The 27492-nt window shown below is 59.7% G+C and overlaps 1 protein-coding gene across 10 annotated transcripts in view; it reads right to left on the bottom strand.

The window, feature by feature from the left end:
• Positions 1 to 27492, bottom strand: part of SLC6A6 (solute carrier family 6 member 6) — a 70033-nt gene that overhangs the window by 28156 nt on the left and 14385 nt on the right. For 9 of the 10 annotated variants that reach the window (XR_016214426.1, XM_051851766.3, XM_089305624.1 and 6 more), the window contains 3 exons: positions 3585 to 3824; positions 2344 to 2478; positions 1141 to 1375 (listed from right to left, as the gene is read on the bottom strand). Coding sequence is in view for 9 of the 10 variants with exons in the window: in XM_089305618.1 (XP_089161744.1) it covers positions 1141 to 1375; positions 2344 to 2478; positions 3585 to 3824 (610 nt within the window). In the remaining variant the exon portion in view is untranslated. Of the gene's footprint in view, positions 1 to 1140; positions 1376 to 2343; positions 2479 to 3584; positions 3825 to 15303; positions 15388 to 27492 lie in introns of those variants that run through there. The other variant, XM_008260365.5, reaches the window with a different exon arrangement.

Raw genomic sequence — 27492 nt, 5'->3', positions numbered from 1 at the left:
GGGACAGTGCTGGAAAACCCAGTGCAGGCAACTGAGCCTTCCCTGCCTAGGGCTTGCTGTGACCCTGGAGCATGGCTGGGACCAGCTGACCGGCAGCCCTTCCCCTCCACCTGCCCTGAGCCCCCTTCTGAGCAGCCGGCAACACAGTGCAAACAGCAAAGCCACAAGCCAGGGGTGGGGTCGTCATCTCCTCCAGAGCAGGACCCCTTTCCCTACCAGCTCCCTTGCTCCGGGCTTCCCGCCCCACTCATGGCCCGTGTGCGTGTCCTGGAGCTAGTGTGGACTACCTTGCGGTTGGCTTAAAAAGGCACCTGGTTGTCTAGACCCCCAGTGGAGAGACGCCGCCCCGACCTCCCCTCAGGTCTGGGTCTGTCCCAGGGCTCCCTCCAGCCCCTGGGACGACAGAAGACACAAAGTGCTTGTGTGCAGGGGACCACCTGTGTGCTCCTGAGACGCAGGGCTGTGGGGACAAGCCTTGGCCAGGCCAGCCTGCTGGGCACCGAGGCCACACACACTGTCCGTCCCAGCAGCCCAGCCCCCAGAGGAGCCACTCCGAGGACCTGCAGCTGACTGCAGACAGGTGAAGCTGCCCGGCCCAAACCACCATGGGGCAGATCCCGAGCTGAGGACGTGGTCACTGACAGACACCCAGTTTGGGGCTGGCTGTCACACTGCAAGAGCTGAGCCACACATGCTCCCCACTCTATGCAGACAGCTTTTCGTACCAACTTCGGCTTCATATAGGCATTTTTCTCCGCGCACTAACACAGAACGTATTTTTTTCCAAAATACATTAAAAGGCAGGTGTCATTTTCAGATAGCTGTGGGCCTACACCTGCCTTTGGTAGACAATCCCCCACAGGAGTGGGGACGACACATTCCCCCAGCTTGACAGGTCAAGAAACTGAGGCTCAGAGAGAAGGGGGTGATGCGCCTATGATCCAACAGCCAATAAGTGGCAGGCCCGGGATTCGATTCCAGGCCTACCCGAGCCCAAAGCTTAGGTCTGTCTCCTGAGCAGCACCCTGCAGCCCCCCGTCACACACGGTGACTCCCACATCCCTGGGGAGGAGATGAGGGTGGCGGCTGCACCCTCTGCCCCCTGCCCACCTCCCGACCCCTCCGTGAGGCCGGCCTTACTCCCAGAACTCGGTGACGGGCGAGGTGAAGTTGGTGGTGCTGAGGGTGAGCCACACACTCTTGTTCTTGCGCATGGTGTCTTCCATGCACTGCGGCGTGTTCCAGCTGTGGTTGCAGTGTGCCCAGGGCAGCTCCTTCTGGAAGGACTGGAACAGGTAGTAGGTGGCCCAGGCCAGGATGACGATGTAGTAGACGTTCAGGAGCGACACGATCACAATGGAGGCGTAGCCAATGCCTGCAAGCAGGTGAGCGGTGAGCCAGTGGCACGAGGCAGCCAGACCCACACCCTCAACCGCTGGCCGTGGGGCCCCCGGACCTGGGGCCAGAAGAGGGCCTCCCATAGGACCAGCAAGGTCTGGGGGATGCTGGCTGCACGGACAGACTGGAGGAGAAACGGGAGAGTGGGAGAGACGGCAGCCTGGAGGGCTGAGTGGGTGGTTAGCAGGGTGGATGCTTGTTTATGGCCCATGCGTTCAATTTGTTGTTGTATGAAGTCATGGGTGATGAGGAGGCTGGGCAGACAGAGTAGAAGGGTGGATGAATGGAAAACGGATGGATGGGCTAATGATAATTGAGTGGTTTAATGGAAGAAAATTTTAATGGGTGGATTACTAAACAGACTAACACATCTTCCCATCCCTGCCAATTAAATCCTAACGGTGATTAACTTAAGTGCGTACTGAACACCAAGCACAGGACCGTGAAGCTATTATGTCGGTACTCACTGTAAGCACAAAGCATTTTTACGTGGCTGTGTTGCCTTCACAGCAACCCTATGAAGTAAGCAGGTTAATTCTACCTCATAGACAAAGAACTGGATGTACAAAGTGAGTTTCCCAAAGCTGGGATACCATGGAGAAGAAGCAGGACTTGAACCCAGACAGAAGGCCTCTTGGCTCTGAGTGTCTGCCCACTAACTCACTGCAAGACACCTGCCAGTGTGTCCTTCCTGCCACCCAGGCAGGTGGGCACAGCCGGGACTTGGAGCCGTCACTGTGCGCCAGGCACCTGCCATCACTCACTTTCTCTTACTCCGGAGCAGTGGCAGCATCGCACCTATACCAGGTGCAGGTCCTCCCTGCACCAGTCCCAGAGCTGAGCGACACGTGTGAGCACGCAGTGTACCTGCAGAGAGCAGGTGCCCAGCAGAGCCTGGCGGCGCCGCTGCACACCAGGCCCCCACGACGCCTGTCCTGTACTCACCAGAGAACAAGGGGCAGATCTTCTCCCAGCACGTGATGCCGCCTTCAGAGGTGTACTGGCCTATGATTATCTCCAGGAAGAACACAGGCAGGCCACTCCCAAACAGAAAAATGAAATACGGTATGAGAAATGCACCTGCAGAGAGAGCACACAGGGCAAGGGTCAGGCCAGGCCGCTACGGGGCCTGAGTCAAAGGTTCTCGCAGCCGATCCCTCTCGGCTGCTGGACTGGGGAGGACGGGCCAAGGCCATGCTCCTGGTGGTTGAAAATTCTCCAGGAGCTGCCCCACTTTCTGACACGCCCTCCCACTGTCTTTGCATCCACCGGGTACTTGGAACCTCAGGGCCTCCGGTGGGGCTGGGCCCGCTGCCCATCTCCTCCCTCACCTGTCCCCTTGATGAAAGGCTACGAGGGCTGCTCTGACCCCCTCTAACACCACGACCCGGCCTCCCCCGGCCCACAGAGAAGCACTGCAGGGGAAGGGTGCAGCGGGGAAAAGGAGGCGGCTCTGCAGCTGGGGCCTGGGAGCCATGGGAGGAACGAGGGGCAACGCATCGCTCGCGGCTTTAGCAGGTCCCCACGCCCTGTGACTGTGGGCAACTGGGGTGTGTGCTGTGCTCTGCTCTGGGGGGCACCCAGGGTGCTCACCAGGGTCCCAAAGGGGCCTGCAACACACGGAGAGGTCTAAGGGACAGTCCCTGAGCAGCACTGCCCCAGTGTGGGTGGCACAGACGGGCCCCTGCAGAGGGCACCCTGGAGTAGGGCTCCCTGTCCTATCTCTTCAACGCCCCCTTGTTGCAAGAGCCAGAGTCCCCCTGAGCACCGCCTGACTGAATACCTGTAACAGGACAGGAAATGGAGGATTCCAGAAGAAATCCAAGGAAAAGCCCCCGCTCCAAGCTCAACCAGCTGAGGGATCAGCCCTGTCTTCCAGACTGCGTCCCCTACATTTGTTTCCTGGATACCCAGAAAAGCAAAGGCAACCGGGAGGAAGCCATAAAGTAGGGGGGCTGGGGGCCACAGAGAGGGGGCTCTACAAAGTGGGGTGTGGGCACACCTAAGGTTCCGCTGGTAGGGTGAAAACCAGACCAGAGGGCAGGCACCCACTGCAGGCAACCCCGCTGGACCCTGATGGAACACCAGCTCCCTGGCTAAGGAGAGGGGTGGCGGGACGGGGCAGGGTGTGGCTGGCTGCCGCAGCGGAGGACACGGGACACAGAGAGGCAGTGCCGCAGCCTCACCTCCACCGTTTTTGTAGCAGAGGTACGGGAACCGCCAGACATTGCCCAGACCCACGAAGCCGCCGGCCACAGACAGCACGAAGTCGATCTTGCTGGCCCACTTCTCCCTCTGCGGGGGCTTGCCCTCGGCCTCATCCTCGGGCCGTGTGCCCGGGCTCTTCCCCGGCGACGGCTTCAGGATGTCCTTGTGGAAGTCCTTCAGACACTGCAGCTTCTCCTTGGTGGCCATTTCCTCGCTCTCTGTGGGGCACAAAACAGACCCTAAAGACGTGCCATCATGAGGGGCCACCGGGGGTAGGCACTGAAGCCGCTCCCATTCCACCCACGCGCTGGCCTGTGGCAGGAGCCTGGCATCTCCCTGGCTTGTCCACATTGTCCAGAGTCATTCGGACCCCCCTAGAGGCCGGGGGATGGTGTGATCCAGGCTGAGGATGCCAGGACATTTGCAAAACCCACAACTGACAGGTTCCGTTCCCCATGCACCTGCTGAACAGAAACACCGAGTGACCCATGTCAGTCACCTGCACCCCAAGGCTCGCCCCATCTTTCACAAAAACCCAAAGCACTCCAGACAGTGCTAGGAGCCTTCCACAGGACACCCCTGCCTGCAGGTCCCAGAAGTTAAAAGACTACTTTCTAACATTGGATTTGTATGAAAAATGGCAGCCCCCATGGGACGAATACCCCAGCACGGAGCCCGGCGTAGGGAGTGCTGGTTTGCAGCCACGGATAGAAGGGATCGGGGGACGCAGTGGGAAGGGGCTCTCAGGCTGGAAGGGACCAAGGCCTGGGAAGCAGGCTCCACCACGCTATGCAGAACGGATGTCTGAGGGCTCTGTTTGCAATTTATTAAGCAGTCACATGTCTGCAGCAGAAAAAGTACGGCTTTGTACAGGGAGGATTATGCCCGAGTCCTCGTTAATCCCCTCTCCTCTTGCGGGCCCCTCCCCAGCCATTCTCCCGCTGCTCTGGCTCCAGGCCGCCTTCGCCCTCCAGCTCCCTGTTGGGCTCAGCCAGTGGGAGCCAAGAAGGCGAAATCTCCAAGCCTGCGGGGAGCAGCCCACTCCTCCTTGGACCTCAATCTGGCTGGGCTGCTTGGGGCAGGGTAGGGGTGGGCAATGCTGCAGCCAGCCAGGGCACAGCGTCTTTATTTTTGATTACCAAGATTGGTTTATTTATTTTGGAAATCAGAGAGAGAGACAGAGACAGAGAGAGATAGTGTTTCTACCCACTGGTTCACTCCCCAGAAAGCTGCAACGGCCAATGCTGGGCCATTCCGGTCTCCCACTGGGCCGTATTTGGTTCCTTCTCCCAGGCACGTTAACAAAGAGCTTGATGGGAAGTAGAGCAGCAGGGACTCAAGCCGGCGCCCTTATGGGATGCTGGTGCCACACGCAGAGGCTTCACCTGCTATACCACGACGCTGGCCACCTACAGCCCCTTCTCTCTATACTTCCTCGGGTGCCCTCTCCAATGCACTTTCTCCCCGTGGCAGCCACAGTGGACAGCACTGGCTATCAAAGAAAGGACAAGGGTGGCCAAGAGCATCCACAGCCCCAGCCCACAAGGCACCGACCAGAAGTCACGACTTAGTTCCCCACCTTCAGGGTTTGCTCACGACATGGCACAGCCACAGAGCCAGTGATCCTACCAGGCCCTCTTGGGGCCCTGCCTGCAGAACAAAAGGCACAGAAGCCAGGACAGCCGACTCGCAGCCCAGGACACGGTGCGCCGGTCTTCGATGACCCACACAGGCAGCCGTCACTGAAGCACCAAATGTCAGAGAAACGTGACCTCTGTGCACTCTTTGCAAACCGGGAGGTCAGGCCACACTACGTTCCTGCTCCTCTTAGCTCCCACTGGCAGCAGCAGGTGCGGATGTGCTTACCCCGGGCACACCCACGCCAGCTCACCACGGCTCTGAGGGTGCACCTGTGCGCCTGGCTCCAGGGGGCATCCCAGCCTGTCTTCTCACCGCCCAAGATGGCCTTGCTCCCAGACTTGCTTCCTTACTGCCTGACTCCCTCCTCAGTTTGAGGCCAGATTCCTGGGGACAAGGACCAGTCTGCTGTGTTCACAGCAGTGGGCCCAGAGCAAGCGCAGTCGGGTAGGTGGTTCCCAGAGTGGCACCTGGGCAGCTGCAAACCTCGGCTCTGAGTAAGTCACCAGCCAAGCCATGCGGCCATGAAGCTTCCCAAGCAGGTGATGCGTGGGTTGGGGAATGGACAGGGGTGTGCAGGCCCCAGCCCAACAGCCAGGCCCCCAGGGGTTGTGCTCCAAGGAGCAGAGGCACAAAAGCACAACAAAACCCCCATTTCCCTCACACCTCCTTCCTCCGCCTGGCTGGGGTGGGGGACCCCGATTGTTTCGCTATCTGGCGGCCAGCAGACCGAGCAAGGCTTCCGGCAGCCCCCGGAGTCCTTCCTCTGTCTGGAGGAGCATCCGCAGGCCTTTCTCCGCCTGCTCCCTTGGGGCAGGCGCGGGCCTGGCCCGTGGCTACTGTAAAAATAGCCCTGGCGGCCAGCATTGTTCCAGCCTTCTCTTGCACAGCCCGATGGTTATCTGAGCGGCCCATTGTGGGCAGCTGGGTGGGCACATAATTGGAGGATGTGGGACTCGACTCCCTTCTGGGGAAGGGGCTTCTGAGCGAAGATGGGCAGGGCAGGGGCTACGCCTGGATGCTCCCTGGACCTTAGGGCTGCAGACTGAAGGTGGGGTGGGGGCATGGCTCAGCCTCGGCTGCTGACTGTCGGTGACCACCTGGGCTCCAGTGGCTGGGACTGCCCCGCTAGGAGCGGGGTCTTCTTCCTGTGGCTGTCGAGAGCCCCAGCTCTGGCCTTTGAGCACTCAGACCCACTTGCTACCTTAGCACTAAGAACTCTCTAGAAACCAGGGGTTGGGGGCAACAGGGGTCACCTAAGGCCCCAGCTTATTCTCCAAGCTCTGGTTTCCTACATAATGAGGCTTCCAGCAACTTTCGCACTCAGGAGCCATCATCCTGTGGGGAGCAGGTGCCTGTCACGTGCCCGGTGTTGGGAGCCCCACTCCTCACTCCTCAGTGAATACGGGTGTCCTCCTCTGGCCCCATCAAGCCCTTCTCTCCACCTCTCCTACAGGTCGCACCTCTACACAGCCCCCCGCGGTCCTGCCTCTGCCCCACTTAGGGCTCACCCTGGCTCCCCTGCCATGGCCCACTGTCTGCCTACAGCCTCGTCCAGGCCTCAGACTCACTCATGCCTGATTGAGGTGGATGCAGATGCAGGGCCCCCTCACCCTGTCCCAGGGGCCTCATTCCAGGCCCCCCTGTGAGAGCCCCTCCCAGCCTGACCCAGTGATGCTGTTCTCACTGTATGGTCCTGGCCACCGCCCCCAGCTCCCCGTTGCCATGGCAACCGTGCCCTCGCCTGGGCACAAGCATCGGCCTCCTCACTAGTCCCCCTGCTGCTTCGCCACCCGCGTCCCATCTAGCAACTCACAAAGCGGAAACAGCTCGGGACACCCCATTTCCGACCCTCCTGTCACTCCCGCAGGCAAACGCGACCTCCTCACCAGCATGGCCCGGGCCGTCCAGGACACTGGCCACACACACCTGCTCTAGTACCCTCAGTCCTCAGGCCTGGCCGCCTCTGAACCTTCCTCCAGCCTCAGTTCCCAAAGCTGTCGGGTCCCTGTCAGCTGCCCAGGGCCTCTGCTCGCAGCCCGATGTCTGTGGGAATCTGAGAGCCACTTCCTGCTGGGTGATCTCAGCACATTACTCAACATCTCTGGTCCTCGGTGCCACCTGTAAACTGGGGGCAACTGTGTGAAGCTCCTGGAGGTGCCATGAGCATTCCACCAGTGGGGGGGGCATGGAAAGTGCCTGCAGTGCTGGGAGGTCCATGCCAAGTCCTCCCGAGCGGTGGCTTCTATTACTACTGTTACTGCCACTACTGTTGTGACCAGGTCCACCCTGACCTTGAAATGCATAAGGCCTCCATCCCACTTAGGGTGAGATCAGCAATGCCCAGACACACCAAGGGACGCTCTGAGGTCACTCAGTTGGCAGTAACAGGGACCATGATGTGGGGCCCAGACCCTCGGCTCTCGCTCTTGCCCAGCCCGACCTCAGCCACCACCTCTGCAGAGCTGCAGGCTACAGTCACCCCCAGTGCAGGCCAGCCCACGTGCAGAGCGCGCTCGGGACCGAGTCCCTATCCACAGACTTCCAGCAGCCGCTGCCCTGCAGCCCAGCGCTGTTTTCCTTGGCAGGGGGCCCAGGCTTATTCCGTAGCGGCCAAGATACAAGACTCCCTCTTTTAAGAGCTTCCTCTTGGGTTACTGGAGCTTTGATGGAGAGGCTCTAGGATGGAGCGTCCCTCCCAGCCCCGCCGAAAATGCTTTCCCTCTCTGTTCCAGGGGTGGCGGCCAGATACAACCGTGCCTGAGACCGACTTGCAAATCACCCTGGTCTATTTTGGCACACTTGCAGCCAGATTCAAACCCTTACCAGCGACGCCACAATTTCTAAGATATTCCTTTGGTCCCCTTTCTCTGCACCATAGCACTAGTTTCTTGAGCCCTTACCCTGTTGAGCTGTTGCTAAGCCTGCTCTCCTGTTCATTCCTCAAGCACCCTTGTCGTGGGAGAGACCGCTGGTTCATTTCCAGGTGAGGGGAGCCGACGCTGAAGCAGGGCAGTGCGTCGCCTGGCTGAGGCTGCACAGGGAGGAAGGAGACCGGGGCAGCACTGCCACCTTGGCCCTGCTAATGCCTAAGACACAGAGCACAGCTCATCAAGAGGAGGCCTCCACACTGCTGAGCCCGCAGGGACAGGACGGCAGTGGTACAGAGCCACATCCCACCTGCGTCCCCCAGCTGCCTCTCCAGCCCCCTGGCTTTCTGGTGTCTGAGTCCCAACCAACAGCGCCTTGAAGTGAGCTGCAGACCTGCCTCCCCTGGCATGTAGCACCTCATTCCAAGGCTTTGGGGAGCCCAAGCCCTTGGCTCTCTTCCCTGGACAAGCTGGCCAGAGGCTCGGGCGCTCCCTGCACCTGTCACCCTCCAGCAGCCTGCCTGGCCCTCCCCTGCAGCAGTTACGTCTTGTCAAAGAAGGCGGCAGCACCCTGCACACCTCTCCCTAGGAGAAAACAAAGACTGAAACGCTACTGGTGCTGACTTAGCTACCCAGGAGCTTCGGTCATTTTTGGCCAGAGTGCAGCTATTTGCCCAGTCCTCTCTGGCATGCCCTACCCCTCCCAAAGGGCCCAGGGCCCAGGAGGCCTTCTAGGCAAGCCCCTCTACTTGGCTGTAGTGGGGGTTGGGCAAGCAGCTCCCAGAATCCCAGAACAGAGGCAGGAGGCCACCTGGACGACACGCCCACTGTACAGCCCAGGAGAGGGAAACCTGAGGTCTAATGCCTCCAGCCCGCCTGGCCACTGTGGAGTCCTGCCCCTTCCTCGTCTGCTTGTCCTCTCCAGAGCCAGCCTTCTGGACATGCCAAGGCCAGGATGAAGCTATGTGGCCTGGTGTGCTTCAGCCTCCTCACTGTTGAAAAATTCGGGGTAAGAATAAGTCACCTTTGTGGAGCGCTGAGTGTGAGGCCTGGCACCTGTCAGGGAAGCGCCAAGTGCCAGCTTCTACTCAGGAAGACAGCTGATGCGACGTCGGGGGTTCAGGCTACCGCGTGCCAGGCGCCACACCCTGTGGGTTTAGAGGAAGGGTCAGGCAGCCCGCAGCCCAAGGCACAAAGATGAGGTCCTGGCTCCACCTCCAGCTTCTTGCCAACGTAGACCCTGGGAGGCGCTGGTGATGGCTCAAGCAGTCACATCCCTGTCACCCTTTTGAGAGGCCTGGATTGAGTTCCCGGCTCCCAGCTTGCACCCTGGGCTACCGCAGGCATCTGAGGAGGGAATCAGTGCCCAGGAGCTGTCTCCATGCCCCTCTCTCTGCCTCTCAAATAAGTAGATAAATACCTTTAAAAATCACTCCTTTTTTTGCCTATTTTAAAAATATTTTCATCTATCTGAAAGGCAGAGAGAGAGAGAAGGAATGATTATCTTCCATCTACTGGTTCACTCCCCAAATGCCCACAACAATCAGGAGCCGGGAACTCCGTCCAGGTCTCCCACATGGGTGGTGGAGGCCCACGCACTGGAGCCACCATCTGTCACCTGCTAGGGTGCCCGTCAGCCAGAAGCTGAATGTGAAATGGAGCAGCCAGAGCTCGGAACAGACATTCGGCTACGGAACGAGGAATCGCAAGGGTCAGTTTGACCCACAGGGCCACGGTGCCCACCCCAGTCAACGGTTTGTTTGAAAAAATAAAAAAGGAAAAAAGGGATGGGGGAGATGGGGGAACTAGGGGTCAAAAGACACAGAACTTCAGCTGCACATAAGGAAAAGTGCAAGAGCTCCATTGTGCACCACGATGACTACGGCTGACAACACACTGCACACCTGGGAGTTGTCCAGAGTGCATTTTAGACTCTCTCCCCCTCACACACAAAGCAAGCATGAGAGGCAAAGGTTAACTGCCTTGATTGAGCCATCCTACAGTGTCCCTTGAAACATCCACAGATGCAGCTTCTGTCCGTTAAAAAGGAAAAAGGAAAAGAAGGGCAGGCAGCTGCATTTATTGAGCACTGACTGCATGCGCATTTCCTTAGCAGCGCTCTAAGTGCTTCATGCATTTTCGCTTTTAATCCCCTCAGGGGGTGCTGTGGGGCATAGAGGGGAGAAGCCACTCGCTCAGGGCCACAGGGAGAGGGGAAAGCCACCTGAGCCATGACCAATGGCTCCGAAGTCCACGTTCTGAGCTCTGCAGCCGTCACGGGTCACCTGACCTCTTCACCAAGTGAAACGGCCTCTAGCGCCTTCAGAGAGCCGCAGGCCACTGGACGGGGCACAGATTAGGGAACTAGTCGAGCGCAAACGGGGAAGTGAGGGCCACGTGACAGAGGGCGCAGGGACGCGGGTCAGGGCACGGCAGTCCTGGGGACCAGGGAGCAGGCAGTGCCCAGGGCCACAAGGCCTGGGCCAGCGGAGGAAACCGCAGCCTTTCCCTAGCAAGCAGGGAGGCGGAGGGATCCAGACTCAGAGAGCAAGGCTGGGTCCCAGCACTGCGTGTGCCGCGGGTGGCCGCTAGGGGGCGTGGCAGAGCACCACTGCACACGCGGGTGCACAGCTGCTTTTGGAAGAGTAGAAATGAATCCAAGAAAGGCTTTCTTTCCCGCGTAAAGTAGTACACCTTCCAAAGCTGTCATCAGTGAACTGAGCCTCTCGGCTATTTCTGAGGAAAGTGTAACTCAAGCCAGAAGGCTGCACCGCCTGCAGGGCCCTTGGAGGCCTCAGGGCAGAGCCGGGACTGCGGCCACCGGGCAACTCCTCGTCTCCCACCATAGCAGACGCCGTGCGGTTTCCCGAGCGCACCTGAACTCCGTGCTGGAGACACACACGCACACACACACTTCCACACACAAGCAGAGGGAGCCGGCCTCGGCCCATGGCCAGGGAGTCCTCTTTGGTCAACACATTGCTCATGGGATGGGCTCATCTGGAGGTGCTGACCCGGCAGCCCAGGGCCCAAGGGCTGGAGCCGGTGAGGTCATCCAGGAAGCCCCACACAGTGCCGGGAAAGAGCAGAAACAATAACCGGCCATCTCCTGTCCTAGTGAAAGTGATTCTGTCTGTGGGATTGTTTCGGCCTCTCTGGGGACGGGGCTTGCTGTGACCTGGGGAGCAGATCTGTAGGGGACGTGCTCCCTCACCCCAAGTGCATCTGTGCAGGCCCCGCCCCGTCCCCGCTGACCCCACCTCTCCCAGCTACTGCTCCGCCCTCCACCCGCAGCAACAAGCCTCTGCCCAGGCTTTCAGAGCCTACCTCGCACGCGCCAGGCAGCAGAGGCTCAGAGAAGGGGACAGTACTGCACCTGGGAGGCACGGTGACCTCCGGGCGGGGAACTGCCCGGCCGCCAGGGTTCCTTAGCCTGTGGTCTTCACAAGGGACAGGGACAGAACTGGCCTCGGGGACACTGCCAGGGGTTGGGGAGACACGGAGCAGGTCTAACCTGCAGGCCCAGCCATCCTCCCATGCAGAAATGCAAGCAGCAGCATCTGGCCAAAAGCCCCAAAAATCAGATTCAGGCACAGAGAAGAAGCAAGCAAACAAAAACTCGGGGCAGCACTGTGGCACAGTGGGTACAGCCACAGCCTGCAGCACCGGCATCCCATGTGGGTGCTGGTTCGAGTCCTGGGTGCTCCTCTTCCAAGCCAGCTCTCTGCTGTGACCTGGGAAAGCAGCAGCAGATGGCCCGAGTCCTTGGGCCCCTGTGCCCATGTGGGAGACCCGGAAGAAGCTCCTGGCTCCTGATCGGTGCAGCTCTGGCCATTGTGGCCATCTGGGGAGTGAACCAACATATGGGAGACCTCTCTCTCTGCCTCTCTGTAAATTTGCCTTTCAAATAAACAAATAGGTCTTTCAAAAAAGAAAGAAAGCAAGGAAAGAAAGAAACCAAGGAGGACCCTGAGGCAGGAGGGCAGGGTCCTCCGGGTGGCAGGACCAGGCCGCAGACAGGAGAGTTGTGCCTCCTGCGAGGTGGGCAGCTGGGGCTCACACCAGGCAAGGCCCAAGCCAGCCACTGTATTAGGCTAAGGGCAACAGCTCAGAGCCCAACCTAGGTCCCACGGAAAGAGTCACTTCCCTTGGCCCCTCAGAGGTCAAGGGCAATGCAAAACCTGCCCTGCTGTGTGCCAGAGACAGCCCTAGGAACCAGAGGGAGTTAACATTCCAGGAGAGGAGACAGACACCCAGCAGATAAACGGAGCAGTATCTGCAGAAGACGACAGGTTCAACTCTCAGGGGAGTGTGGGCAGGCCCCGTGCAGGCACCGACTCGCTCACTTAGTCCTCAGCAGCCTGGATGAAGCAGGGAGGCCCAGAGAGCTGAAGCCCTGCTTGAGGTCACACAGCTGGCGTCCAGAGCCGGATGGACAGCCCTAGGGTGTGTGAGTTTTACACACACAGGGGCTGAGATCTGGGGGAGCAGCGCTGCAGAGAGGGCGCACTGGACGCAGCAGGCAGCCTGGTGTGTGGCAGAGGGCACAGCGGGAGGGCCCACAGGCCAGAGTCCAGGTTCATCTCTGACTTCGTGCCACCCCAGCGAGAGCTCGTTCCTTTGGCTGAAAGCCCCAGCTCGTCCCTGACCACGCAGCCGAGTCCTCCTTCCCAGTCTGCGAGGGCACGGAGGGCCGTGGTGGGTCCTCATCCCCAGTACAGGGAGCTGTCCAGCCTCATCAGATGCTCAGTGCCCAAGGGACCACCAAGGATGGGCGGCTGCAACCCCACCCTTTGGCCCAGCAGAAAATGTTCTCAGTCCCTTTCCTTCCTCCAGGAAAGCCGTGCTTTGAAAAGAACCGAGCACCTCCCCCTGGCCTGGAGCAACAGTGCCAGTTGTCATCAGATGCCCGCGGACCCCCACCTGCTATGCACCTGGCCCAGAGCCCCCCTGCAGGGGACACGAATCACCTTCCCACCCTCAAGGTGCTGCTGTGCAGAGGCAGGGAGGGGGAGCCAGCTTTGCAAGAGTAACACAGAAGTTCTCCTGCAGGTCCTCAGGTGCTGGTGTCTATTCAAAGGTGAGAGAGAGAAACCTCAAAGAGGATGTCCCGGGACGCCCACCTGGACACACGAAGCTCAGCCTCAAGAATTCTGTGCCAAACACCCAACGACAGGCTTCCAGCACCCTCGGTAACCAGAGCCGAGCCACGGGGCAGCCGTTTGGTGCAGCAGACACCACTTGGGACTCACGCATCCCGTATCAGTCTACAGACTCCAGCCACCTGCACACGTGCACCCTGGGAGGCAGCAGACGGGGCTCAGGTACCTGGGGCCCTGCCACCCACGTGGGCAACCAGGCTCAGCTTCCACCTGCCCAACCCGTGCTGTTGCAGGCATTTGGGGAGTCAACTAGCAAACAAAGATCTCTTTCTCTCTCACCTACTTACAAATAAATGGATAAATAAATGTAACCGAACACAGGCTGAGCCATGGGAGCAGGAAGTCGTGGTGTCTATCTCAGGCGCTCGAGGGCCTGAGTGCAGGACTGGTACAGGTCTCAGAGCTGGTGCTGCCATGGGTCCTGCACACACAGGGCTTCTGGGAAGCCTGGCTCCCGACCTGCGGGTCATCTGCCTTCGCTGGATGAGTTTTTGGGGGGTTGTTTTCCTGCTGTGTCGTGGCCTATCAGCTGCCTCTCTGCTCTGCTCTGGGGTGCGGGGAGTGGGGGGGGGGGAGGGTCCTGGGGAATGAGGCCGCTTCCTCCCCTCCCCCCACCGCCCGGGCCCTGGTGAGTCAGCAGCAACAGGCCGGGCAGTGACTCACCCAGCGACCAGGCTGCCACTGTTCCCCCACCACCCTGGCCCTCGCCGCCTGTGCCGGAAGTGGGGGTGGGGCAGGGTCAACCTGACCCCCGGGGAGGCTCTGCAGAACCCAGAATTACTTCTAGAGGCCACAAAAAAAAAAGAGGCCTCCCCAAAAAGAAAGGTTTGGTTGCCACTTCCTCAAACTTCCCCTTCTGGGCTGTATGAACCCCAAAGCGCTGATTAAAGCAACACATGCTGCCCCTCCCCCCCCGCACCATGGAGAACAGACGGGTCCTCGGTGACAAAGTCAGCTCCACGCCACTCAGAGCCGGGCCACTGCCAACCACGTCCACCAGGGCTCAGCTGTGTGTGCCAGCTCCCTGCAGCAAAGCCTGGGGCACCACGGTCACTTCTCTCCCTCGGCCTCAGTGTAGCCGTCTGTCGAGTGGGCACAAGGCCCCACCTGCGGGGGTGTGACACTGCCGGCTTGTGGATGTTGGCAAACAGCTGTGGCCTCAGCACCGTTCCTCCTGCCCAGCTCCACCCTCTGCGCATGCTCACTTAGAGGCGGCGTTCAACCACAGCCCGGGATGCAACAGCACGGGTGGTGACTGCCACACGGTCGGCCATGGGTGCCCCCTTTGCCTGGAGCACAGGGGCTCGTACCATGGACCTGGAAGCCCAGTTTCGGACACCCTCCAGCCCCTGGGGCTCGTGCAAGATCCTGCGCTCAGACCTTTGTCAAGCCGCCAGCCCGCAGCCAGGCACTCCCTCCCCCTGGGCCCTCCTCGTGCCCCACCCTGGCCAGGCCAGTGCCACCTACATCCCCTCACTGCCAGCCAGTTCTGCAACCGTCTGCCACCCGGGACAAGAGATCTGCTCCCTGTTGCCTGGGGCAAGGCGCAGCATCATCAGCGTTTGTCAGGAACACTTAGGGCTCAGGGGACACGCCGTGTGGGCACAAGTGGCCTGCACCCTGAGGGCTCCTCCACAAGGGCCGAGACAGACATGGTCAAGGTAGGCACTGCGGCATGCGTGGGCCCAGGACACCCTCCTGGCATCCAGGCACAGCTGCCCCTTGCTCTTGGAGAATGAACCCTGCACCTTTAGGAAGGCAATTTCCGCTCAGCGTCTCCAAGCATTTCCACAATGACCCTACTGAGTTTTCTGGGCCCCCTGGAGCCTTGCCAGGGGCACATGCACCTGTGAGCCCACTTTAGCGATGAGGAAACTGAGGCTCTGGCCCAGATCGATGGTGAGACTACGCCGAGCTCACGGGTGTGCCTCAGCGGTGGAGGATGGGCACAGGGAAGTTCCCTACCGCCCCAGCCCGATGGACTCCAGCGGGCGCCAGGCCCCGAAAAGAAGGCTCCGATTCCAAACCTGGGTAGACGGGGCTCATATCTAATTCTGTGAGGCTGGCAGGTGTTGGTGCAGCGGTGGCAGGAGCTTCTAGCTCTAAAGATGTTGCCTACCAGCAGCTACTGCTCGGTTGCAAGAGAAACGCAGCGTTAAAACCCACTCGCGGACTGGGGCGGGCTCCTCCTGCCTGGGGCTGCCTGCGTGCACAGACTGCCTAGCAGGGCAACCCCAGCGGTGTCAGCAGCCCCTGCGCCTTCGCCGTGGTCCCACTGAGGCCTTGGTGCCTGTCACTCAAGCCCAGAAGAGGCCCATCCCCTGCCTCTGCTCCCAACAGTGAGATTCTAGCAAACCCCAACTGCCCGCCACATAGGTCCTCCAGTGCTACCGTGGCTCCCTGCTGCCCAGAGCTTCTGCGTTCAGAACCCAAGGCTCACCATCCTCGTCTGCCCCATCTCCAGCCTCCGCGCCCCCTCGCTCTCTCCAGCGTCACCCCCTTCAGTTCTGGGCTTTGTCTGAGGGTTCTCTTTGGTGCAAGAGAGTCTCAGCCACCTCTCAGACCGGATCCAGTGCCACCTCCTCCCCACCCGACTCCAGCCTCCATCAGGCTGTGCTAGGCTGCGCTCCACAACCGTGCCATCTGGGACAAAGCTCAAAACTTTCCTTGGATAAACTGTTTCTCCATCATCTGTAAAACTGTCCACTGTTGACATCTACGGGCTCCAATGGATGCTCCCAAAACCCCACCTGGGCCTGAACAGTGTCAGCGACAGGCCCCAGGCGCAGACTCCTAGCCTACCCAGCCCCACTGGCTTGGAACCCTCCCGGCAGGGGCACAAGAATCCGTCCGGCCAGACCAGCTCCTGGGGTGGGGGCCCTAGGGGCCAGGTGGGGTCGGAAAGAGTGTTGGTGAACTGGGGCACACTCAGTCAAGGGCAAAACGAACTCAACCGATGGTGGCTGAGACAACAGTGTGGGTGTTCCCCGCCAGGCTGTGGCCCGGTAACCAACCACCTTGCGGAGCTGGCCGGAAGGCCTCCTGTTGCCACTGCTCCTACCGTGCCCCTGAGGGGTGGGCACTCTGGGCCCCGTTTTACTAATCAAGAAACTGAGACTCAGATGTGATGGAGCCCAAGGTGACCAAGTGCCCGGCGTGAGGCCTGTGCACCCTCAGCCAGCTTGCTAGAATACAAGGGGCTTCAGAAACCGAGGGCAGGGACAGCAGGGGTGTGGCCTGGGGCTTCCAGGGCTGGGCAGTCAAGAGGGGTCTGCTCCTGGGGCAGGGGGGAAGCAGGCCAGGGAAGCCTGGACTTGGCTCTGCACCCGAGCAAGGGGCAGCGTTAGGATGGCAGTGTCTCCAGGGACAGAAATGCGCTCCCGGGCATGTGGTCTGGGCCTTGGGGGAAAGGAATCACTTTCTGTTGGCAGTGGAGACAGCAGGCAGGGCCTCTCTAGCAGGGCACTAACGCCCACTCCCCAAGCCAAGGACCACGAGCAGCAAGGAGCACAGGAGACCTGGTGACCACGGCTTGACCAAGGCAGGGGTTGCCCCCTCTGGACTGATGCAGGTTCAGTTTCCCAATTGTCTGTTCCCACACAGGTGCACACACAGCACCCTCCCGCCTCTCCCCAGGGGAGGACACCTCTTTGAAATAGATTGGGGACAGGGCAGCCCTGGCTCGTGGGGCTGCTGAGAGATTAACTGGGCTCCTGCATCCAGGCTGCTCAGAACCGCACCTGGTACGGCAGGCTCTCACCAAGTTTAGCCATCAAAACTGATTGTTTGCCCTGATCCCAGTGACAGCCTGGGCGCTAAGGCCTGCTGAGCAGCTCCCGGGTGCCAGCTTGTCTCACAGGGCCAAGGGCAGGGCTCAACTGCGGGGCACCTGGTCCTGACATCCCCCACACCACCCTCACAGCCCCGTCTCCTCCTGGCTGCCCCTCCCAGGTCTCCTGGGCGCCAAGCCTGCTCCTCTGCAATGGACGGGACTGGGGGACTGACACAGGCTCCAGCTGAAGGTCCCTGGGCCCCCTCATGTTATTCAGTGTTGAGTGACAACAACTAAGTGCCTGGAGCCTGCACCCGGAAGAGGAGCTGAGGCCTGGGGAGGGAAGGGGTTGGTTTCCCAGGTGGCCAGGCTGCTGTGTGGCCCTGGGCAGCCTCCGCTTTCTCATCCACACAACCGTGGCTGATCATGGCACCGAGCTCACGGGGCACAGGGTGGTGTCTGGGGCTGACCCCTCAGCACAGGGCCAGGTGCACAGTGATGCACACAGCACAAACGCCTGTGCACGCTGGTGCCCTTGCTTGGGACAGCAGCCCACACCAGCCTGCTCCGCTGTAAGGCAACCCTGCCTTCCAATGGTACGGGCCTGCTTTTTTGGCCACTGAAGATGTTGTTTCTTTCACCTTGAGGTGAGGATAGCTGGTCACGTTTTTAACTCCCAAGAGGTGGGAAACAGGGCTCCCCCTTCCTCATCCCAAGTTTGCATTTTGAACTTGGACTAGGTTGTGAGACTCAACACCGTCCACGGGCCCAACATCCCTATCTCCCAGGTGGGTAAACTGAGGCCCATATGGAGACAGGATGGGAGCCTCAGCCTCCAATACCTCAGTCCCTTCGTGTGGATTCCCTAAGACAATCGGACTCCCGACTCCTTTGGGGAGCTCTCCCCAGCCCCGGAGGGTGCAGAGTCCCAGCCCCAGGGGAAGGCCAAGCTGAGCCCACCCACCCGGACACCTACCTCGGGTCAACTTAGGGGCTGATGGGTGCCGACCAGCAAGGACATGGGAGGAGGAGGTGGGAGAACAGAAGCTCCCATTGGTGGTCTGAGGGAGGCGCCCTGGGCAAGCAGCGCTCAGCAAGGGGAGCCATGCCCTCCCGTGGCTGGAGCCTGCGGAAGCCCTGCACACACGGGCCCCGGACTAGGATGCACCCAGGCGCTCCCGCACTGGGGCCCTGCGCCCGCCCCCTGCAGGCAGACTCCCCTGAACCTGGTCTCCCGGTAACGGCAGCTGCTGCTTACCTCACAGGGCGCGAGTCACAGAGGGGACCCAGGGAGGTTCCGGGAAAGGCCAGAGGCTCTCAAGCAGGCGGGACACAGGGGACAAGCAAGGGTGAGCTGGGTATGTACGCGCAGAAGCGGCCAGAGAGCGGGCAGAAGACACCTTCGCTTTGGGGCTCAGAACACCCGGTCATGAGGTCACAATGGCCCTTCCAGCACAGCAGCCCAGGGCGCCTGGAGACTGTGTTTTCCAGAAAAAGGCGGCCAAATACGAAGGCCCCTTGGCAGAAGGAAAGCCGGGGGGGGGGGGGGCTCTTTATCACAGCTTGCGGCCCCGCTTGCTGCCCCTGGGACACCCCATGCTCTCAAGGCTGGTGCAGGCTGTAAAACCAACCTCCCATCTTATTCTTCCAATGTTTATTGTTATTTGAAAGGTGGTGTAACAAAGATGGATAGAGATACAGAGATAGACATAGGTAGAGACAGAGATGGAGACACGCACGCACACAAACAGACAGACAATATATTCTTCATTTGCTGGTTCACACCTCCAGTGCCTGCAACAGGCTAGGCTGAGCCAGGTACCAGGAACTCCCAACCCAGTCTCCCACATGGGTGGCAGGGACCCAAGTGACTCAGTCCCATCTGCTGCCTCCCAGGCAAACTAGCAGGAAGCTGGATTAGAGGCAGAGTAGCTGTCACTGGAACGGGCACTGCAATACTGGGATGTGGGTGTCCCCAGGGGCAGCTTAACTCACTGGACCACAACACCGGTGCGCTGACGGCAGTTCCCAGGCCCTGGAATACACACTCGACTCTTCCCCATCCTCAAATGCCACCTCCTCTGGGAAGCCTTTCTTGGCCAGCTCCTACCCAGAAAACAGATCATTCTGCATTTGTAGTTCAGCCTTTATTCCTCAGAGGTCACAGGGCCAGGACTCGGGTGGTGGCAGGGGGTGGGGTGGGGGGTGTTTGTTGCCATGGCAACCTTTGGTTCTCCTAATTCCAACCGTTTGGCCTCACTGAAGTGACAGTTTCAGTTTACATCAGGTGTCTGGCACTGTGCTGGGCCCTTGCTGTACCTCCCGCCCACAGCCACACTTTCATCAGGCTCAGCACCACTCTTCCCTAAACCACTTCCACTGGCTGTGGCCAGTGAAAGGTAACGAGACGTCACAGCACCACAACGTCTGATGGGACACAGGCACACCCAGTACCTGGAGCACGTGCAGAACCCTTCCATAGCACAGCCCAGAGCCGGCCCCCGGCTCTGTGGACAATGCATGCTGATGCACATTTTTCCAGTCCTTTCTAACCCCTGCTGAGACGAAGCCTCTCACACCACTGTGCAGGGGCCTGTGCTGTGGCACAGCAAGTCAGGCCGCTGCCTGCGATGCTGGCATCACGAATCAGAGTGCCAGTTCAAATCACGGCTGCTCTGCTTCCCATCTAGCTTCCCGCTAATGTACCTGGGAAGCAGCAGAAGACGGGCAGTCCAAGTATCTGGGCTCCTGCACCCACACAGGAAACACAAGCAGCTCCGGCTGCTGCATCCATTCGGGGAATGAGCCAGCAAATCAAAGACTCTCTTTGTCTCTACCTCTATCCGTAACTCTGTCTTTCAAATAACTATTTTTAAAAATTGCATTACCTTTAAAAAATAAATATCTATTTATTTATTTTAAAGGCAGAGAGAAAGAGAGACAGAGAGAGAGAGAAGAGAGGAAAAAGAGAACACAAAGAAATCTTCCACCCGCTGGTTCACTGGTCAAATGGCCATAACGGCAGGGGCTGGTTGGGCCGAAGCCAGGAGCTTCATCCAGGTTTCCCACACGGGTGCAGGAACCCAAGGACTCGGGCCATTCTCTGCTTTCCCAGGTGCATTAGCAGGGAGCTGGATCGGAAGTGGAACAACCAGGATGCTGGCAGTGCAGGTGGTTCCTTAATTGGCTGTGCCACAGCACCGGCCCCCAGCAAATGAACCTTCTAACCATTCACACTCAGCCCGGCCAGAGCAATCAGACAGCTGACCTCTAAGCAGTGGGGGCTCCTTATCCTGAATGACAAGAGGAAGGAACAGAACCAGGGGTTGTCTTCCAGCCTGCACCCTGGGATTTTTGTTTGTTTGTTTGTTTTTTGACAGGCAGAGTGGACAGTGAGAGAGACAAAGAGAAAGGTCTTCCTTTGCCATTGGTTCACCCTCCAATGGCCGCCGTGGCCGGTGCACTGCGGCCGGCGCACCGCACTGATCTGATAGCAGGAGCCAGGTGCTTCTCCTGGTCTCCCATGGGGTGCAGGACCCAAGGACCTGGGCCATCCTCCACTGCACTCCCGGGCCACAGCAGAGAGCTGGCCTGGAAGAGGGGCAACCGGGATAGACTCTGGCACCCCGACCGGGACTAGAACCCGGTGTGCCGGCGCCACAAGGCGGAGGATTAGCCTATTGAGCCGTGGCGCCGGCTCTGGGATTTTTATAAATGGTGGTTTCAACAAAAACTACTTATTTGAAAAGCAAAGTGACAGAGAGAGAAATCTTCCATCTGCTGGTTCACTTTCAAAATGCCTGTGACAGCTGATGCTGGCCGGGCCAAAGCCAGGAGCCTGGAACTCTGCTGGGGTTTCCCGCACAGGTGGCAGAGACTCAAGTACTCGGGCTGCTTCTCCAGGCACATCAGCAGGACACTGGACGGGAATCAGAGCAGCCAGGACTAGAACCGGTGCTCTGCCAGGGAATGCGGGTATCCCTACTCCCACCCTGCACACTCTGCTTTTGGAAATGCAATGGTTGTCCGCCGCGCTGTCAGTCACTGAGACCCTCCTGCAGGGTGTCCCACCCACGGCAGCCCAGGCCTAATCCTCTTATTCACCCTGTGGACGGCCCTGAGCTATCTGAAAACGTCTCCTTTTCCTCCTTGGGTGCAAGGCTACATGAGATTTAGGCCAGCACTATAAATAGCAGGGAAATCCGGCCTTTTTAATTGACTCATCTATTTCCTTGGTCGGTCAGTTCCTGCTGACCCCCAGATGGCCGGGTTCCACAGGACTCTGCCCGACCATGGCTGCTGGCCTCCCCACTGCTGCCGTCTCAGCTCTTCGGTACCTGCCTGCCAGGCTCTGCTCTCCAGGGATGCCTGCCTGGTCCCATCTTGGCCTCTGCAGTGCCACTTGGAAGATTCTATGTGGAACCTGATACCGCCACTTGCCAGCTCCCAGTGTTGACCTCAGGAAGGTGACTTCTCCCTGGGGGCCTCAGTTGCATCATCTGTAAAATGGGCCATCTCGAATGACACAACGGAAGATATGAGGAAGTGCCTGGGTGCACAATGGCCTTTGCTCTTGGGAGAAACAGGACACCCCATGCCCGCTGCCCAACACAGATCACCCCATATATTTGCTTGTTCAGTGAACACCAGCCAGGCCCCTTCTGGGCCCTGGGCAGCACACACACACCCCCAGGCTGCGGAGCCGATGTGCAGGACAACACCAGCGAAGCTGTTTCTGCCTCCGGTGTCCAGAGCTGCTTTGGGTGGCAATGCCGTCCCCTCCCAAGGCACTTCACATGCTCCCAAGTCCATGTGGGCCAGCAAACTGGGTCAGAGAGCTCCCTGGAGCAGGTTCCCCCTGGGACACAGGCAGCGCCCGCGACTCCCACACCATGTTTCGGTAAGGGCAGCCCCCGTTTCTCTGCCTGAGCACCAGTCAGTCGTCAGAACAACAAAACAACCATCACTACCGGTCAGGGTCTGCTGGAACCATCACAAAAGGACTTGGGGCTCCGGAGCAGCATCACAAGGAGAAACCGAGACCACGCCCGGGGCCGGCTCAGATGCCGGCATCCCACGTTGGAGCACTTGGTTCCCACACCCACCGGCGGCTCCCGGCTAACACAGACCCCAGGAGGCAGCAGGAAAGGCTCACGTCCTTGGCTCCCCGCCCCCCATGTGAGAGACCTGGATGGAATTCCTGGCTCCTGGCTCTACCTGCCCCAGCCTCAACTATTCCAGGCAGTTAAGGAGTGAACAAGTGGGTGCACTCTCTCTCTGTCACTCTGCCTTTCAAGTAAATAAACTCATCTGGGGAGTGAACCAGTGACGGCAGTACTCCCCCACCCTCTCCCTCATGTAAAAATTTACTGGAAGACCAGCCGCTGGGCATAGCCCTAGACCCCCTGTACTGCTCCTCCCCCACCCCCCACTCCAGCCTTCACGTTGCTTCCCTTCCTATCCTGCGCCCACCTGGCACACCTCTATCCCTTCAGACTCCCAAGAGCTTTCTTTGAACCTTCTGTGCCCAGGGCATCCTGCAAGGCCCCGTGGTGGGCACCTGATTTTCTGCAGCCGGGCAGTTCCCAGGCTGGAGAGAAGACCCCTGGCTCCAGCCCCAGGGGCCCAGCCGGGGTGAGCCAAGGGCCAGTCCATGGCCATGGACGACTGAATGATCAGACTTTGAATTCTTAATTTCACGACACTGTCAGATTTCCCCAAACTTCCCCTGACATCAAATGTAGCCACCCAGGCCTCTCATCAGCTCAGCACTGGCTGGAAGGAGTTTCCAGATGCAAAACATCACAGATCGGAAAGGCCAAGGGGAGACAAAAGGACTCTACCCCGGGCTGGGGGTGGCACGCAGGGCCCTCTCCCAGGAGACACCCCACAAGCCCGGCCCTCAGCCACAGGGCCCCCAGGCTGGACCCTACAGTTGGCCCTGAGAAGGGGTATGTAGGGTGAGACGTCACTTGGTGTCTGGATTACATCTTTCTTGAAAGTATTATTTTGACCTTAAGACATCTTATCAAGAAGGATCCGTACCAGGTTTCTTCTCAACACCAGACTGCTTTCTCTGACCTGTGCCGACTACCATGAGGGATCCTAGGCCCCATTTTACAGACAGGACAACCGAGGCACAACCAGGGAGCAGCAGCGAGGGCCAGTCTCCACAGGGCCACAAGAGGAATGGTGGTTGGGACAGGAGCAGAGGCCTGGGATCTCAAGGTGCTATGTGACTCGGGGCAGTTCACCACACCTCTCTGAGCCTGGGGAGCAGGGATAACGGGCAGGTGGAGACGAGAGGCTCAGGAGGACTAGGAGGCGGTCACAGTGCCAACCTGCTTCCCCTGCCACTCTGCGGCCCTGGTGCCACACACATCTAAGTACCAGTTTGTAGGTCCTTTGTGTCCCTTCTCCCCTACCCTGCCTTATTCCCCCACTGCATCCCCCCACCCAGCAACACCCCTGGAACAAGATGGGTGCTCAGGGGGTGGCTGTGGGGGTGCAGCACGCTAAGCCCCCATTTACAACATCCATATCCTGTATCAGAGCACTGGTTCAAGTCCCGGCTGCTCCACTTCCAGCCCAGCTCCCTGCTGATGGCCTGGGAAAGCAACAGAAGATGGCCCAAGTGCTTGGGCCCCTGCACTGAGCCCAGTCCCTCACTGAGCTGGAGGGCAGTGTGGACCGGCCCTGGCGAGTCCTGGAGCTACCAGATGAGGAGGCCAGGGGAGGGCAAGGGGGGCTGCCCACAAGGCCCTGTGGTGGGAACTGCCACACAGTAGCAGCCACTTTACAGAACAGAGCCCTCGGCCCAGGGGCTGGAGCCCCTCACGCCATGGCACCATCTGCAAGGAGTTCCTGGCTCCTGGCTTCGGCCTGATCTAGCCTCAACTATTTCAGGCCGTGAGAGAGTGAATCAGCAGATGGACGCTCTGTCACTCTGCCTTTCAAATAAATAAATAAAAACTTTTTTTGAAAGTATTCAGCATTTACCAAATGAAGACTCAGTTCGCCTGCATAGGAGAGCATCGCAGCGGATGAGGTCTTGGATGGACAAATCCACGGGACAGCGGTGGAAGGGACAGAGCAGGGTGACGAGCCTGGGCCCCAAGCCCCGCGGTCCTGCCTCCCCCTGCAAGGCCCTGGGGCCTTGCCCGGTGCCTCTACCAGCCGTCCGCATCACATCAGAAGCGGCTGGGGCGCATCCACCGGCCCACGTCCCTGCTGCCTGCATGGGGAGGCGAGGCGGAAGAGAGGGCCAGGGCTGGGAGCAGGGGCTGTGGCCCCCACAGGCAGCTCTCTACTGCTCCCAGCTACGCGATGCTCAGACGTGGGCGCGTGGCTCCCCCGGAGCCATGTGCGGTTTGTCTGGAGTCCTATTTCCAGGGGCGCCCTGTGCTTATCGGGCAGCCCCATCCACAGGGTCCTGAGAGACCCCACATAGGGGACTCAGGAGATGCGGCGTCAAACGCTCCGACTGCCTGGCGTGGAAAGCTGAGCACAGGAGCACATGCACGGCTTCCACGGGCACCTCCCTCCCTCACTCCCAGCCAGGCGAGGCCTCTCGCCCGCTGGCTGCACACACCTGTCACACGCCTCCGGGCACGTGTCCGTCACTGAGGAGCCCCCTTCTCCCATCCTGCTCCCTTGGCAGCAGTGCCAGCCGATCACAGCTTCGTGTCCACCAGACGTCCTCATCAGCACCCGGGAACTCACTGGGGGTGAAGGTCGGGCAGGCAGCACGCCCAGCACAAGGTGGGCGGGCAGGGCAGCGGAAGCTCACAGGACGAGGGGGTCCAGAAAACCTAGGAAGCCCAGCCCCTCGCTGAGCCACGGCAGCAGGATCAAGGAGGGGCATTTGGAGTGCAGTGTGGACCGGCCCTGGCGAGTCCTGGGGCTCCCGGATGAGGAGGCCAGGGGAGGGCAAGGGAGGCCGCCCACAAGGCCCCGCGGTGGGATCTGCCACACAGTAGCAGCCAGCATCTGTGTTTTCGTCTACTTTACAGAAATGAGCCCTCAGCTCAGAGACTGGAGCCACTCACGCCATGGCACCATCCAGGCACCGCCGCCCCGAGCTGTGCCCCTACCTCCCCCAGAGTGCCCTGGGAAGCCAGCTCATTCGAACCTGGGGGCCACCCGCAGCCCCTGAGGGGTCCTGCTTGATCTCCAGACTGGACGAGAAAAAACAGGGGGTGTCACAGTGGCAGCTCTGGTCTCTGAAAGGCCTTTGCAGTTTGGGGTACGCCCTCTCAAGAAATCCCGAGCTGACCCCTGCCGGGGCTGAGGCCCCAGAGCCATTTCTGCCCAAGACCTGGTGTTGGCGCCCCAGGTGAGGCCAGGAGGGGTGGCTGCCGCCTGGAGACCGGAGCCAAAGGCATGGGCTCAAACCCAGGCTCCCCGTCCTGATCCAGGGCTACTCCTGAATTCGTCACCGCTGAGTCCCAATTTTCCCACCCACAACAGGCGGACGATGATCGGCACCGCAGCAGGGGACAGAGGCCTTTTCTACCAAGGGCCAGGTGGCCATTTCTGACATCAGTCCTGGGCCGCACAGAACTGTCAACTTAAAATCAGCCTGCGGCAGGCACTGTGCTGTACCAGGTGAATCCACTACCTGCAGTGCGAGCATCGCATATGGGCACCGGTTCCAGTCCCGGCTGCTCCACTTCCTATCCAGGTCCCTGTTCATCATGTGCCTGGGAACGCAACAGAAGATGGCCCAGGTACTTGGACCCTTGCACTCATGTGCACCTCCAAGCTCCTGGCTTTGGCCTGGCCCAGCTCCGGCTGCACTTGGGGAGTGAACCAACAGATGGTAGACACCTCCCCCCGCCCCGCCCCGTAAGTCCATCTTACAAGTAAATCTTTAAAAAAAAAAAAAAAAAAAAAGAGCCTGCTACAATTGACTGAATTCTAAGCCCCGCCTGCGGCTGCCAGGACAAAACCAGAACAAATGATTTCGCAGGCCTCGTACAGACCGTGGGCCAGGTCTCCCCACCCCCGCCTTCCACGATCATCTCAGCACTAAAGGTAGAAAAACTCTGGGACAAGGGCCAAAGCCTGCAAGTGCTGAGTACCGTCTGTATACTGAGGAGCCCAAAGCCACTGCGGTAGCCTCAGCAGAGAGAAGAGCAGCAGCCACGAATGAGCAAGCGGCCGCGGTGGGACCCGCACTGCACCAAGAACGAGAGAACTTCGGTAGCCTCCCTCCCCCCATCCTCACCACACCCATTCTGACAGGAGCCCCTGGGGCCCAGAGAGGTCATGCGCCCAGGGTCACACAGCAGGGAGAAGCAGAGCAAGGTTCCCGCCTCAGTCATTCGACACCTGACGGCCCTGCGACCCACACAGCCCCTCTCCCCATTCAGGGTGCAAGTGGGGCCCCTGGTTTTCAGCCTGGGAGTCTGGTGCGTAATCATGGCCAGCACAATGCACCCGGTTTCCCTGGTCTTTCCCACACAAGGACACTGGCAGCCTGGGGGTGCCCTCAGGGGAGTGGCCACCCACGTCAGGGTGCCCCTGGGGGCCCATGTCAGGAACAAGCGCCTGTTGTCTCCAGCACAGTTGTTGACCCGGCCAAGGCGTCAGGATGCCCAGGCAAAGTTGTCGGCAGTGCTCAGCTCAGCCAGGGGAGGAAGTGCTGGGGAGTGGTGGCCCAGCCCTGAGCCTGAACAGCCCCAGCCGCCCGGGAAACTGTGCACTTCACGTGCTGTGTGTTTTGCAATTAAGGAGGGAGAGAAAAACACAGGACAGTCATCACCAAGCAGCTTCCGCGAAAGGGAAGCTGTGCGCAGCCAATTACCCAAGCCAATGACCGTGCACGGTGGGGGTGCACATGCCCCACAGCCTGTGCACACAGCCACATCTGCCCATCTGTGCCCCATCCCTGAGCACTTGGCTTAGGGGATCCAAGACCCAGAGCAAAGCCCAGATATGTGCCACCGGGGGGAACCACTGAAAACCGGCATCTACTCCCCCAGACAGTTCCCAAGGCACCGTGAACATGATGTGGAGAAGCCTTGTTCTCTCCCCTGCTCAACCCCTGCAGGACGGCCCCAGGTGGCACCCGGCACTGCACGAGTCTGCTGGCCTCACGTACCCAGCCCCTCCCCGCCCATGGGCGTCCCCAGTCGGGAGGAGGCCTCACGCGACACCTCAGGACGGGCAGGGGAGGAGCCCATCAAGAGCCCCCTCTCTCCTGTGACGTAACCCTGTGCACCCACGAGGGCTGCTGATTTTCAGACTCGGTCCCTTCAGCTGCGGGTAGTGGGTGTGCCTGACACCTATGAGGGCTTCACAACCCCCTGCGATTACACAGTGGAGATGTCACCCCCTCATCTGGCAACTACCATCTCTCAAGGCCTCCCCTGGGTGCTGTTGCTGTGCCATTTTACAGGTCGGGAAGCTGACGCTCAGCACCATTCACCGACTTTGCCAA

Source organism: Oryctolagus cuniculus, chromosome 10 (genome assembly GCF_051225735.1).
Source record: "Oryctolagus cuniculus isolate XC-2025 breed Fujian yellow rabbit chromosome 10, ASM5122573v1, whole genome shotgun sequence".
Classification (NCBI taxonomy): domain Eukaryota; kingdom Metazoa; phylum Chordata; class Mammalia; order Lagomorpha; family Leporidae; genus Oryctolagus; species Oryctolagus cuniculus.
This window is presented reverse-complemented; position numbering and strand designations above follow the sequence as displayed.